We start from the raw sequence: 15,272 nt of genomic DNA on the forward strand, positions 1-15,272 counted from the left end.
TCGATTAGTTTTCGATAATTACAATTGTAGAATAATTATCTTATTATAGAATGAAATGTTTTAAAAGGCAAATATCTGTTAATGTTTAACATTTAATCAACGAAAAAACAGAACCAATATTGAAATCTAACGAATTTATTATTTTTAATTACTAATAAAGTTTGTGACAGAAAAAAAAAATTAAAGCCTGATGGATTTTAGAAATACCTTCTAGTTATACTATTCAATCAAATAGGTTTCGATGTCTTTCATCCCCATTAGTGATTCAGCATATTTCGATATCATTTTTTTTTCGTTCTTACCTAATATTAATTTGTTTGCAACAGTTTATTTGTATACCTCTTTTACTACATTTTCGAGGAGTTTAAATATATAATATTGAGGATTTTAACTGAAATGAAATTTGCTTTTTTTATATGCCTCTTTTATTACGTCATCATCACACGCCACTGTCTACTCTAAATAATGCTATATAGAATGAGATAGCAAAACAAACGTGTGTAGTTATTTAAATTCTTATTCAAAAGTATTAGTTAATTTTTTTTTTAAACTGACAATTTCTGTCTTTCAATCTTCAATTCTTTCTTTAATTTTTTTTTTTAAACTGACAATTTCTGTCAACTGACAATTTCTTTTTTAGATATTTTAAAGTGCTATTTAAAACTGCTGCATATCACATGAAAGCATTAAATATATTATTTGTACAATTTTAAAGTAAAATAAAAGGGAATTCTGATCCTTAGAAACAGATATTAAATAGTCTGATGATCGAACGGTGGCTTTTTTACCTTTTAAACTAAAAAATTGTTTATTTATAAATAATTTATTAATACTCAAATTGCTTGAAAGATGATATATTCCCTACTAATGACAACGAAGTTTTTTGTTTTATTCAGTCATTTATTTAATTTATATTTCTTATGTCCGACAATGTAAAAAAGAAAAATAATGCATTTTGGGCTTCTGAGGGTCCCAGCTCCGAATAAAACTTTAAAAAAAGAGGGAGAAAGTAGGATCTGGGGGCCCCAAGCTACAGCTTATTTAGCTTATACGTAAATCCGGCCTTGCTTCACGAGTTTGCGGATATCTGGACCAACAAAAATTCCTTCTTTCAACTTAGCTTGGGATAAACCTGGAAACTTTTTGCTCAAGTATTTGAAACAATTGCCATCTTTTGGATCAGCCTTGACAAACTGCTTCATTACACCTAATTTTATATGTTGCGGGGGTAACAATACTTTTTTCGGATCAACTAAGCTGTTTCGAATAACGTTCTTGGTGCCTGGGTCAAGATTTTGTCTTTTCGGCCATTCTTTTTTCACCCAATATTGAGTCTTGTCACGGCTGTCCCACTCAAAAATGAAACATGGATACTTTATAAATCCCCCTTGTTGGCCAAGAAGCATGGAGATAACTTTAAAATCACCGCAAATGGTCCAACTGTGGTCGATATATTTTATTTAGTTCAGGACGACAGCCAGTAGCATTCTTTTCCAACTAGTACTAATGCATATTGGTTCCTATGATGAAGAAGAACAGCTTTGAGGCTTCTTTTAGATGAATCTATAAACAGCCTCCACTCATCTTTATCGTAGATGACATTAAACTTGCTCATCAATCCAGGACCATCAGAACAATAGACCAAGTTCTCCTCTTCATCAAAGTGCTTAATAAATTCCTTTTCACGATTCCTGTTCCAATAAAAAGATGTTCCTTTGCCCAATAAGTTTTTCTCTTTCAGTCTGGAGCCTAACAATTCTGCTGCCTCTTTCGAAAGGCCAAGATCTCTAGTGAGATTATTAAGCTCAACCTGAGAGAAGGGCTGAGGTAAACCGGCTAGAGATGGTTTATATTCGATATTGGAGCCTTGAACTTCTGGATGTTCCGAGTCTTAAGACTCTGAAGAGATGATTGGCAATTCAGTTGGAGGCACATCAGGTAAATGAGGAGCGGGACGTATGGCCGATGGAATGCTATCAGGATAAGATAGTCTTTGATTTTTCCGGTTATACCCACGAACATAGCAGGAACAAAAATAACAATCATCAAAGTGGTTTTAGGGCTCTCTCCACTTCATAAGAATTCTAAATCGTAAAGCAGTCTTCTTTCCTTGATGCCATAAGCGTAGATCATTGAGACACTGTATACAGACTTTATGAGGTGGCCAAGATTTGCCCTGATCTCCGAGTTTCATGCAAAAATATGCGAGATAAAGTTGTCTGTAATGCTCCTCATGAGATTTTTAGCAACACTATATTCGCTGCCTATCTAACAAAAGTCATATGAGAAATTTTTACAATGACTCGAACTCGAAGCCATGTTTCACGAAACGCACAGAAAAAAGCAGACTTTAAAATTACTCCTTATTACGCTTGCAGTGTTTCTGAGAGGTCAGCGAACCTAGATAAGGATATTGCAAGAGAGAGATTGTGTCAGAGAGAGGGACGGTGACAGGAAGTAGTGATAGAGGGGTACTTTTGTAGATTTAACAAAAGTAGAATGCTGGTCAGTCAAGAAGGAAAGAAATTCAAAAACGAACATTTTTTTTTGGAAAATGTTCATAAAAATTCCAGTAAAATTGAATTTTTCTAAAAAACGTGACGTGATGGACGTTTTTCATTATTATTATTATCCATTTCAGCACCAAAAAATACATTAAGTTCAGCTATCAAACCCCTTGTATTTTTTTTCATCGCAAGCCTGTGTTATTATAAGGTTTTCTGTTCAAAGAATTCGATAAACTCATAAATAAATAAAAAATAGCAAAGCATTTACTTTGTAGTTTCGTAAAAATTGCCACTATTAAAAGTATTTATGGCATTTAGCAACAGATATAAAGATATGACAAGTATATATATTTTATTGAAAGAATTCTAACATTTTAATACAAGTGAACTATAATTAGTATCTAAGGTAAATAGTGTTTTGAATCGATGTCATGTTATTCGAATCAGTAATCATGAATTAAAATCTGAATCACTTGATAAGAAGCGATTTGAGTCACTTATCTGAACCGCATTATATGAATCAGTTACCTAAACCACTTGATTCAAATAATAATCTGGATCCCTTGATCTGAATCACTTGATTCAAACAGTGATCTGAATCGCCTAATTCGTATCAATACTGCTCATGTAGGTTAAACACAATTGAGCATACTAGCTAAATCTTCACTGTGATAATGGCATACATACCTTGACCGATGGCTTGGGGACTGCGCAGTGGATCACTCTCGTTTTCGTTAGCAAAGATTTTTTTCTGTTCACAGATAGATGACTTTATTTATTTTAATTTTCAATGAAGAATAATGTATGATAAATATTTTGATGTTCAATAGAAAAATCAACTAACGCGATAAAAAAAATTCTATATCTTAAGCATTTTTGTATAATAAGCTTGCAAAATTTTTTTTTTAAATTCTTTTTTTTTATCAGTTTTAAGATTAAGTTCTTTTTTATGGATGATAGTATAACAGGGTTCCCACTCTTATAACAAAGCAAAAATTACGAACTTTTCTGAAAAATTAAGGACCTTAAAAATAGTATTGTTTATTATCAAATACCACCAGGGACAAAGCCAATTATCCGTTCTTAAAAAAGAAATTCTATGTATAGAAAAAAATAACAGAAAATAATTTTATTATAATGTAAGTACTGATATAATTGTATTAATTAACAGGGCTCGCCAAAGCAGGTTCTGACAATTTTCGCAAACCCGGAGTGTTTTTTTTTTTTTTTTTAAATATTTTCAGATTAATGCGTTTTCCAATTTTAATGATTTCATTGAAATTGAATTGTAAAATTAAGATTTGCGATTTTTTTAATTTGCAATTAAGATTTGAAAAAAGAAAAGAGTAAATAAAAAAATTTAGGAGAAACAATGAAAAAATTATTAAAATTTTTTGTATTATGCTACTAGTATCACATATTCAGTTGTGGGCCAAGTTGGCTAAATATTCAGTTATGCCCAAAAGTATTCTTTCTTTTCCATTAATAAAATGTTTCATTTATAAGGGTATATATTAAAAGAATTAATACAAAAAAATTTAATTAGAGTTATGCAGGAGAGTAGTTTTCGTAACTATGTCATGTTAGATTAAATCCTATTTCAATAAAAACATGCCATTCTAATATCCAAACACCTTAAATCATTCCACTTTTTTCATTAGGCTTAACTTAATATTTTTAAATTCATTTCAATAAATATTTTTATGAAAGCTTTTTAAAATAAAAATATAATTATGTTTCAGAAAATTTATAATTTTCAAACCAATATGTTTTTTATTAGTTCTCAGTGAAACATATAAATAAAAGGGTCTAGAACGATTTTTCAGAGGTATCAATTCATTTCTATGGCCAGAAAATTGGTAAGGTTCCTTAACTAATAAATACTGCTAAGTTATTTATTTTTTCGTAATTTATAGATATTTACTTGTAATATTTCTTTATCATTCTTAATATTATTCTCTACTATTATTATGATTTTATTTTTATCGCAAATTAACAGTTAAAGACTGAAAGCAGTATACTTTTATTATAAAGTAAACCTGTAATATCACCTTATCAGGTAAAGTTTTGAAATTATTATGGAAAAATTATTATGAAAAATTATTATGTAAAAATTATTATGAAAAACATATGCAACTTAACCATTTTGAAATTATTACAAAACAGAAAATGTGTTATATTTATTTTTATGATAAGCTTTACATAAATTATTTCCAGTCAAAACTGTTATTAGGAATTAATTTTACATAATATTACTAAACAATCTGGCAAAAAACATGAACTAATTTTAAAGCAACCAAAAGTTAATTTAAAAAAAAAAAACGGTATATTAAGTTGCACTGTTAACTGAATAAAATTATTATAAAAATCTAAGCTTGAATTTTTTTCTAATAGACATTAATAGCAAAAAGTTAATTGAGTAGAATTAAATTTTTATGTAACACTCTGCTTATCATTAAGAAATAAAAATAATAGCGTAACAATCTAAAACTTAAAAAAAATAAATTTACATTGCAACAAAGCAAGTTATAAAAGTTACCAAATATTTAACTTTTTTGTTAGAAGCGAAACATATATTTTTTTATTTAGTACTCAGGAATAAAAATTTAAAGTATTTCAGAAAAAACGGTATTTTCATCAAAAACCCAACTCCCCCCGGTCACAAAGTCTGAGGCCGCCGGCAACTATGACAATAAGAATAGTGCATTTCAGGGAGTGTAGCTTCTCTTCACTCTAGGGTTAACACAATAGACCGAACAAAAATATCCTCTTCCTCTCGCCAACCCGATTCAAAACTTGTCCTAAATAATGACCCCACACGCCTATTTGAAATAGTTATACCTCGTTACCATAGTCACCGCCACTGGTCCAGACGAATGGCTCGGGGAGTTCTTACTTTCGACAAACTATAGGTGGGCTGGGATTTTTCAAACCCTGTTTATTACAGATCAGTTTAATTTTTAATAGAATCATGAATTTTAAAAAATGTTACTGCTTTCTATAAATTTACAGTTTCCTATCACACATTGAAATATTATACAAATGTATTTAATTCTTCAAGAGTTTTCAATATCGACTGTAGTTAAAAAAAGCTTCTGATATTTCTTTTTTCAGAGCTTTACTTCGTTCCTATAAGGAGAGGCGTTACCAGTAGAACTGAATTTCCTTAATTCTGACGTTTTTGAAGGTCAGTTCTACTCAGGTACCCTAGAACTGCCCCCCCCCCCATCTCTTCCATGTGTCCACACTGTATTCTTTTCTCTTAGAATGCTTCACTCTCCTCATAGAGTATCATTCTAGGCAAAATATATTAAACACAGGTTTGTGATATTTTGAGGAAAGTTTATGAATCAGAGAAAATAAAGTGGTTACATCAATATGGTTATGTTTAATGTAACAGAATTGTTTTTGCTTTCAATTTAATCATAACATAACTAATCTTCATTAGTTTTTAGTATGATTCAGAGATGATTGTGCTCCGGAAAAGTCCAAATTTTTCGCTAACCGCGATCCGGAAATCCGAAGTTTCAAGAAATCATCTATCACATTTATGTATAAAAATTCTTGTATATTTTATTTAAAAATATTAGAACTAGAATTTATAATTGGCACCTTTCATTTATGAATATTTTTTCTGATAGAATAATAAATGAAATTAGAGATAAAAGTAAACTTACACAAAATTATTAATTTAAATTATGCTGCATATAATTAGTTTAGAATTTCATATTGTGAAAATATTGATTTTAATCAAGAAATTTTCAGGATTTTTGAGTTGGTAGGCAATGAATTAATTAGTTTTGCTTGTTAATAAATTGTTTAAATAAAATAGTTAGGATAACCTCTTTTTTTTATTGTGATCTCTGAAAATGGCACATACCTGGTTCTTACAATTAGTTATTTAATTAATAAAACTAAAATAATTTCACTTTTTTAATTTATTATTATTTGTTGCCCTTTACACTGGATTTACATTATTAAATGAAGCAAATCTTGTTTTTTAAAACTCATCCTATTAGAATAGAGATAAACTGTATTTAACCTCATTTGGCATGATGCTATTACTTGATAGTCAAAATTACTTGATACCATCTCACGATGGTCAAAATTTACCACAATCAAGTTATTTTTTCTGGAGCATATATCCTTCTTGTGAGGAGTAAAACGCTTACTCCCACAGCATCAGAATTAAAACAGCTTAGTACTGGTGCAGTTTTAATAATCACCAAATATATCAACACTTCATATCTATATTAGTATGCTTGGTACTTTAATCTTCAACAGAATTTTGAGCAAAATACATTTATCAGTGGCAACAAACTAAAGTTTAAAAATATATAGAATTCATACCTTGATATGAACTTTGGAGCATAACCAATTCTCTATTTGACCTTTAGTTTGTTTAAAATATATGTAGCGATAGAGTAAACATCTTTTAATTCAAATTCATTAAAATATTAATAAGCTATCTTTGCGCTGTAAAAACTAGTTTCTGAAACTTCAGAAAAACGGCATCAATTACCATAATACTAGTTGTACATATTACCAAAATTAGTTAAGCATCATCTGAGCATGGTGATTTCCAATGGTTTCCCTAAAAGAATTTCGTATTAACCTCTTCTCCATAAACTTTGCTTTTTAGTTGGTAGGATAATTTTTTATTTCAATAAATACATATTATCAACATTATTTAAGCATCTTAGTCTTCAATAATAGCACAGTAATTTTTTACTGTTTTTCCAGACAAATAAGTATCTTTACGCCATTAATTAAGCCTATAAGACGTAGCTTATTTCGTTTAATTCAATATGCATATATTACCTAAATTAATAAAACATCATTGATGTCAGTAATAATACGGCGAACTTTTACGTTTCGCCTCAACGAATTAGATACACTCTTCCATTAATTTTGCCTTTGAACACATAACTATTTTTTTCTCATTTTAATTACCATTGATTTAAAATTATTTAATTTTTAGAAACATGTTTTAATTGAAAGCACATGGTATCAGATAACTTTAGAAATACTAATTTGGTGACATAGTTGACATGTGCTACCATGCTAATGTTGTTCATTAAATTTATCTGACATAGCAAATAAAAATAATTAAATAAAGTATGTACATTAAACTCTCCTTTTTTTTTAAATCAAATACAGCTATAAGCTAACAAATATCACATATGTTATCTTAAGGATATTTGAAAAATTGAACTCTCTATCGTTAAATTTAAAACAATGGCTAACGATAACCAATCAAAAAATGTCATTTAATTTTTCACTCATACCGCTCGAACGATTCATTGTAGAATGTTCGAATGTTGACAGTGACATTTTCTCATGCTTCGAACTATTAGTATACCAAACTTCATTGCTCCAGCCAGATGGTTTAGGAGTCTATAAAGGACACACGGATATTCAATTACGTGTATCTAAATTTAAGAACTATAGCCATTTTAATTTCTTAAGAAATTTGTTGCATTTATTTTTCTTTCCAATTATTGCTTTTTATTTTTTCATGTTTGAAAATGATATATATTTTGAAAATTAGCACTATTATTAAAACTGGAATGCAATTATAAATGGCTTAAAAATCTTTTGATACTTTTTTTGTTTTTAAAAATGATACTTTTAAAAATAAAATATTTTTCTTATTTTTTCACTTGGGGGGTTGGAAGAAACCTATTCATTGCTTCCAGAAAAGTTATGGAAGAAAATTGCCATCCCTGCTTTAAATATTTCTCATTTCAATAATTCTTGTTAAGCACTGGTAATATCCATTATTTATTAATTGATTTGTTTTGACTGCTTTTCAGACATTTTACATCCTGACAGTTTGTTTTATTTTAAAATTAAATTTGATTAACTGCACTCAAACACATTTAAAAAAGACAGTTTTAATTACAAAATGCCACTATACAAGATTATGAATAAACTTAACTTCGATGGAGAAAATATTAGTTAAACACTACAAATTATTAGAACTTGAATAACTGCATTGTACATATGTAGAAACAAGTTAGCATGAATTAGTTTTATGCAAAGATTTTCTCTTCACGACGCTTCTTTGTGATAACTGTTCCAGGTTTATGTTGAGCATCCGGGTGATTTGCAAGTTCTGGTGGACAAGTTGAAATAGGGCTAGTCATTATGAGTTGTTTCAAATCGTAGAAAAGGTGAGAATCCTCTTTAGTTATTAATGTGACAGCAATACCATGTTTCCCTGCACGACCAGTACGACCAATTCTGTGAGTGTAATCTATAAAATAAGAAATACAGGAATTAGTAGAAATTAAGGAAATCTAATCAATGGTCTTAAGGACCATTAGTTTGTACACAAACCCCTATTTGATTTTTGATATCAATACAGTAAACCAACTAAAAAAAGCAAATTAAGCTCCATGTAAATTTGAGTTTAATCATTTAGATTTAATAAAAAAATCAATAAAGTAAAATGAAATGTAAAATTACAGATAAAACGATCCAAATTGTGATGAAAAAACATCTGACCAAAAAAAATTTATATAATAATAATAAAAGAAAAAAAATCGTATACCATCTCTTTACAATCAATGGATGGCAGCCCGAGGGACCTTCTTTAGGCCCTTTTCATGTAATTTTTTTAATTTAAATATTAATATGATGTTATGACGACACACAAATTTTAGATTTGAGTTATCAGTTCTGGAAGTTTCTGAAAAGAAAAGACTTCTGGACTTCATTAAAAAAATCAGGTTTTTTCGAGACTCTCGTGAAATTTTTTTTTCCAATTCATAACTTCACGTTTTTTGTGGCCGGTAGACTACCTTTAGACGATCTTGGGATAATAAAAAGCTGACAACATAAAGATGTTAGATTGTATAAAAATAAAACTAGTCACTCAAATACGAAAAGAATAAAAAAACAAGATTAAACTCTGCAAAAACAAATTAAGCATTATTTGTAGTATAATACATAATGTTTTGTCCCAATAGAATAGTTTGCATTAATATTTATTATCTTTTTATAAGATCAGGCATAAAAGTATTTTGATGGGAAAAAAACTGTTATTTAAAGAATTTAAACAGGAAGAAAATACAAATACGTTAAATTCATACTATGCAAGAACTTTAAAAATGTGCACTGGTGAAAATAGAGAGAAAACCAGTCTTTTTATTCACATTCTTAATTTCATTCTTAAGCTCACACAAAAATATTCAATAACTTATACAAATCTTTTCAACTTGATTCTTTTTTTCAAACTCTCATTGTGGAAGAATGATTTTTAATTAATTAAGCATCGACGAAACAATTAAGTGATTGAGTATATGTTCTTGAGGGAATAGTTTAAAACAAGTCATTTTTCGCATATTCAAGTTTTATTCCTTTTCAAAACCAAGAAATACTGAATCATATAGCTGTTCTTTTATTATTTTTATAATTGTTGCTTGTTGGTTCTATATAAAAAGCCTATATAAAATTTATTAATTATAATTAACTGAGCCTATATAAAAAATGCAATTTCCTGTGAATCAGAATAAATGTAAAAAGTGAATATTGCTTAATATTTCACTATTATTTAGCAAAAGTGTTAAATTCAAACTAAATCTATTCAAATTCAATCTATCCAAAATAAATTATTTTCAATTACAAAAAGTAATATAAGTGATAAAAGTTATAAAAGCGGCATTGGGCAAAACCGCAAGAAAGGTTAGTTTTCCCGCAAGTATAGTTATCTACTATAAATTGCCAACTCATAATCTTGATCGATCAATACATTTGGAAAAAGTTGAGTTTTACTAGCAATCAGGATTTGCAAAAACCTGGGTTACGAAGAAAAAAAAAATCCAACGCTCGTGGGTTTTTTTTTGGGGGGGGGGGGGATTCATGAAAAAAGCACAGTTTTGCCTGAAAATAAGTGGGTTTTTAATGAAAAGACCCAATTTTGCATGAAAATAAGTGAATTTTTATCAAGTATATTCTACATGCATACTTATACTATAAAATAAAGTACAAGCTTAAAAAAAATTTGCTTGATGAATACAAAAAGAAATAACAAAATAAATAAATATGCAAATAATTATTTTAATCATTTTTCTACTTTCTAAATGTATAGTGAATTGCATAACAATGGAGTTGCTGAAAAGATTTCTTTGTAATGCATAATGTAATGTTATTAATTTTATTGAAATTATAAACACATAATTTGCTTTAAAGTAATGAAATTTCTAGAAGTTTTGTATGCATTCGTGGAATAAAATGCACATATCTTTATGTAGCATGGAATGCTCATTTGTATTTTTCAATGCATAAATTCGATATACAAAAAATTATCAACTTTTATCTTTATCATACTTTTTGCTTTTAAAATGAAAGAAAAAAGAAAATAAATCTTAAATATATGTTTTCTAAGCATTCCAAAAAAATAATTAAGGAATTTAGTGAACATCTAGAAATGTTCATTAAATTTAATTAATAACTGTGTACGAATGAACAACCAATATCTACAATATGTATGCACAGAAATTAATTATATTTTCAATCTATAATTTAATCTTCTTTTTTGTAATTAGCAAAACTTTTATTGATAAAATATTAACCGATGAAAATAAAACTCCCAAATATTAAGTAAAATATATTTTTGGTACTCGTAAAAATTTAAAATATAAACTTAATATCAATTGTCATGACAATTTCATTAAGCTAAAAGTTTAAAATATCAAAAAGTCTCTCTTAATTGAAATATTTAAACATAACAGAAACTATTTTTGCTTCTCAGTCCCTACGCAATTTTAGTTTGAACTGAACTGATCTAAAATCAGGAAATATTATTTCATAAGAGAAGCCGTGAATAATTGAGCAATTAGATCAGTTGTTTTGGCTTTCAACTGATATTCCAAAATTATGGTTTTCTGCTAAATTTTGAGCTTGATATTCTAAACTTTATCTTTAAACATAGTTTTACACACACACACACACACATATATATATATTGGGTTGTTCGGAAAGTAATTTAGTTTTTTTTGGGGGGGGGGGAATTAAAGACAATTTTCGTATAATGAATAAATATTTTATTGAATTATGGCCATTCTGATCCAAAATCCTTTTGCCATCTTTCTGGTAGTAGCATGATTCCGCACTCATAAAAGTTTCGGTCTTTGCTGTCAAAAAACTGATCCAAGTGATTTTTGACCTCCTCATCTGAAGTAAAGGTTTTACAGTCCAAAACGTTTTGCAGTGACCGAAACAAATAATAATCCGAAGGCACCAGATCTTGAGAATATAGTGGGTGTAGCAGTGTATCCCATTCAAGCTGTAAAAGCTTTTGGCGAGTGACCAAACTTGTATGAGGTCTCGCATTATCTTGGTGAAACACTATACCTTTTCTGTTGATTTATTTTGGCCTTTTCTAATGAAGTGCATAATTTAGTTTGTCCAGCTGACGACAGTAGACTTCCAAATTAATTGTTGTGTTATCCGGTAAAAGGTATAAAAAAAAAACTATTTCTTTAAAATCCCATCAAACAGATAGCATCACCTTTTTTTGATGGATATTGGCTTTCGAAATGCTTTGAGCCGGTTCATCTTTTTTGCTCCATGATCTCTTGCATTTTGTTATGGACAACCCATTTTTTGTCCCCAGTAATGATGCACTGTAAAATGGATCATTTTTGTGACGTTTGAGAAGCGAATCACAGACATCAACGCGACGACACAAATTTCTTTCCGTGGGTACATGGGGAACCCATATATCGAGCTTTGAGGTTAAACCCACGCCTTTCAAGTGCTCATAAACAGTTGAATTCGATAAATTTTACCTCTCACATGTTGTTATTCGCCGATTTGCATCAACTAATGCCTTTATTGCGTATTTATCAGCCTCAACCGGCCTTCCAGAATGTGGTGCGTCTTCGACATCAAAATTGCCGGATCGAAATTTTGCAAACCAGTTCTGGCACTAGCTTACTGTCAACACATCTTCTCCATACACATCTGTTAATTTTTTTCTGACATGAACAGCATTTTGACATTTTCTATAGTAAAAAAGTAAAATATGATGAAAATACTGCTTATTGCTCTCCATATTTAAAAGGGCACCAACCAAAAACTACTGTGTAGAATTAATTGAACTTTCTCACACAAAAGCCTTGCTATATCAGCTCTCAAAAAATATAAAGATAATGCGGCTTACAATATATATATACATATATATATATATATACATATATATATACATATATACATACATATATATATATATACATATATNTCTATTTCGTGTGTATATATATATATATATATATATATATATATATACACATATATACACACAATGTTGATGTATTTGAAGAAACTCTGAAGAGTTTACAATGCGTATAAATTATGCAATATGTATAATGTTATAATGTGTATGCATATTATGCATAATTTGTTTTATAGATAAATAATATGTTATAATTTAGCAATATATTTTAATCACATACTTTATTTTTTCATATATTTAGTTTGTTTAATCATAATTTTGTTTATTAAAATCATATTACTGAAATGTGTTTTATTTCAGATAATTTTGTATAAAAAGTAAAGTTAAATTTAATAGAAATAAAAAAAAAAATGAAAAAATCCACTAGGTGGGTATAAAAATATTTTTTTTTTTTCAAATGGCCCCAATCTAAAACAACAAGTTGGGTTTTTCTGAGCTGAGGACAACAGTTTTTAATGAATTTATTATTAAGTGGATGACTATCAATCAACCGTGGGGCTATTTTTCAATTATTATTACTTTTGTTATAAATAGCATATTTTTACCTTCAATGCTTTTAGCCATGTCATAATTGATGACCATGGACACATTCTGAATGTCGATACCTCTTCCAGCAACATCGGTAGCGACAAGAATGTCTTTTGATCCAGTCTTGAGGCTGGCCAAGGCATACTCTCTCTGTTCTTGACCTTTACCACCATGAAGAGTGCATGCATTGTACTATTGAAAATTAGATAATTTTAATAAGAATCTGCACACATATAAGTACTATTTTTTTTTAAATATATAGATATTTACTATGCCAAATCACAAAGAAATCAAAACCATATAAACAAAATTTAAAAAAAAAAATAAAATTTTTACTTCATACTTAAACAGGTTAACTGCAACACAGTTTGATAAACTTATAAAAAAGCTGATGGAAATCCGGAAGAAGAATTGCATCCAGATTGACCAAAGAAAAAGGGATTCACTTATTTAAGACAATACAGCTCTGTATCCTTATTTTTTTTTAAAACAAACTAGAAAAACAAGCAAGTTAAATCAATAAACTAAAGAAGAGCTTCTCTTTTTCAATACAAAAGCCAAATCTAATGCATATTTAGGAAAAATGTTTTTTAAAGAAAGATCATTGGGAAAAAGAGTTACACAGCCAAAAATAGCTTCCACAATAGATTATGAAGAAATGATTTTATCCTTATTTGAAAATTAGATAAATAAGAATTCACTCATCAAAAGTCATGTATTTTTTTAAATTTTTAGACCATGTGTCATGGGGGACTAGGCCATGGGCACTGGTTGAAAGTCTCATACCAGAGGGTTTTGGGGACATTTTACTATTCCCAAAGAGATTATGCAGATCCAGTGTTGTGTCAATTGCTTGTGGAACAATCCCTCATGGAAACAATTAAGTCATGAACATAATTCGTCGTGACAACAATTGATCATGAGTACAATTGGGTGCGGGAACAATTTGTCGCAAACACAATTCATCACAGGCACAATTCGTCATAAGCACAATATGTGCAAGCGAAACTAGTTTTAGCGGTTATTTGTTGCGAGTATAATTTCTTTCGATCTAATTCAAAGAAATCGATTAACGAAAATAAAACTCTTGCATTGTCTGCAAAAGCTAACTAAACTAAAAAAAAAAAAAGCATTGTAATATACTACCATATAACAATACACGATAGTATATTATGATGAATCCTCTTTTACAAAAAATGTCAAAGTCACTGTCCTAGCAATAAGGATATAAAAATTTTATGTTTATAACAATTTAAAACTCCTCCATTATGACAGAACTGTTCTTAGGAAAATACATTTTCCCACTGTTTTATTGAGCAATATTAAACAAAAAAATATTTAAATGGAAGACATTTTTATTTATTTCTGGTATCAATACAGAAACATTGTATCACAGTTTCAACCAATTATTTTCTTAATGCAATGTGTGTACGACCACCAGGCAAGCTATCTTTGTCCCAATAAAAGAAAAATTGCATTGCTAGTTTTAAAATTCCTGTCATGCACTTGAAAAGAATGGATCTTTTGTTGATCATATATCTATCATGCTCTCTAATTTCTCTAAATTACAACTTAATATTAATATTAACATTAACTGTAACTAAAAGTTACACACTGTAAATAAAACTTATTATTATTTTTTAGAATTTTTTAATTAATCTCTCTTTTTTATTATTTTTGTTTTTATTCTGTTATATATATATATATATTTCACGAAAAAACAACTGCACATTAATTTAGATCACATAGTTTCTAGTGATTCAAATTTTACTTTTAAAATCTTATGATACAATTTCATTCACAGAATTTCTTTATCTTGAGAACAGTTATAAATAAATTTGAAAGAAAATAATGAAAGACTTACTCCCATTTTTTCAAGACCTTTAGCCAATACATCAGCACCTTTCTTTTGGTTGACAAAAATAATGACAGGTGGTTCCACACCTTCTTCCAATATTTCCAATAACTTTTTCCTAAAATATACACAGCTGATT

General features: G+C 28.8%; 1 protein-coding gene across 1 annotated transcript in view; it reads right to left on the reverse strand.

Annotated features, from left to right (window-relative positions):
- Positions 1 to 8,388: 8,388 nt before the first annotated feature.
- The window catches only part of LOC107446555 (probable ATP-dependent RNA helicase DDX23), a 55,246-nt gene continuing 48,362 nt past the window's right edge, over positions 8,389 to 15,272 (reverse strand). Inside the window, exons 16-18 of the mRNA XM_016061231.4 lie at positions 15,143 to 15,251; positions 13,296 to 13,470; positions 8,389 to 8,766 (exon numbers count right to left, since the gene is read on the reverse strand). Coding sequence (XP_015916717.1) covers positions 8,543 to 8,766; positions 13,296 to 13,470; positions 15,143 to 15,251 — 508 coding nt within the window. The 3' untranslated portion in view covers positions 8,389 to 8,542. The remainder of the gene's footprint in view (positions 8,767 to 13,295; positions 13,471 to 15,142; positions 15,252 to 15,272) is intronic.

Source organism: Parasteatoda tepidariorum, chromosome 8 (assembly GCF_043381705.1).
Source record: "Parasteatoda tepidariorum isolate YZ-2023 chromosome 8, CAS_Ptep_4.0, whole genome shotgun sequence".
NCBI classification, from domain to species: Eukaryota; Metazoa; Arthropoda; class Arachnida; order Araneae; family Theridiidae; genus Parasteatoda; species Parasteatoda tepidariorum.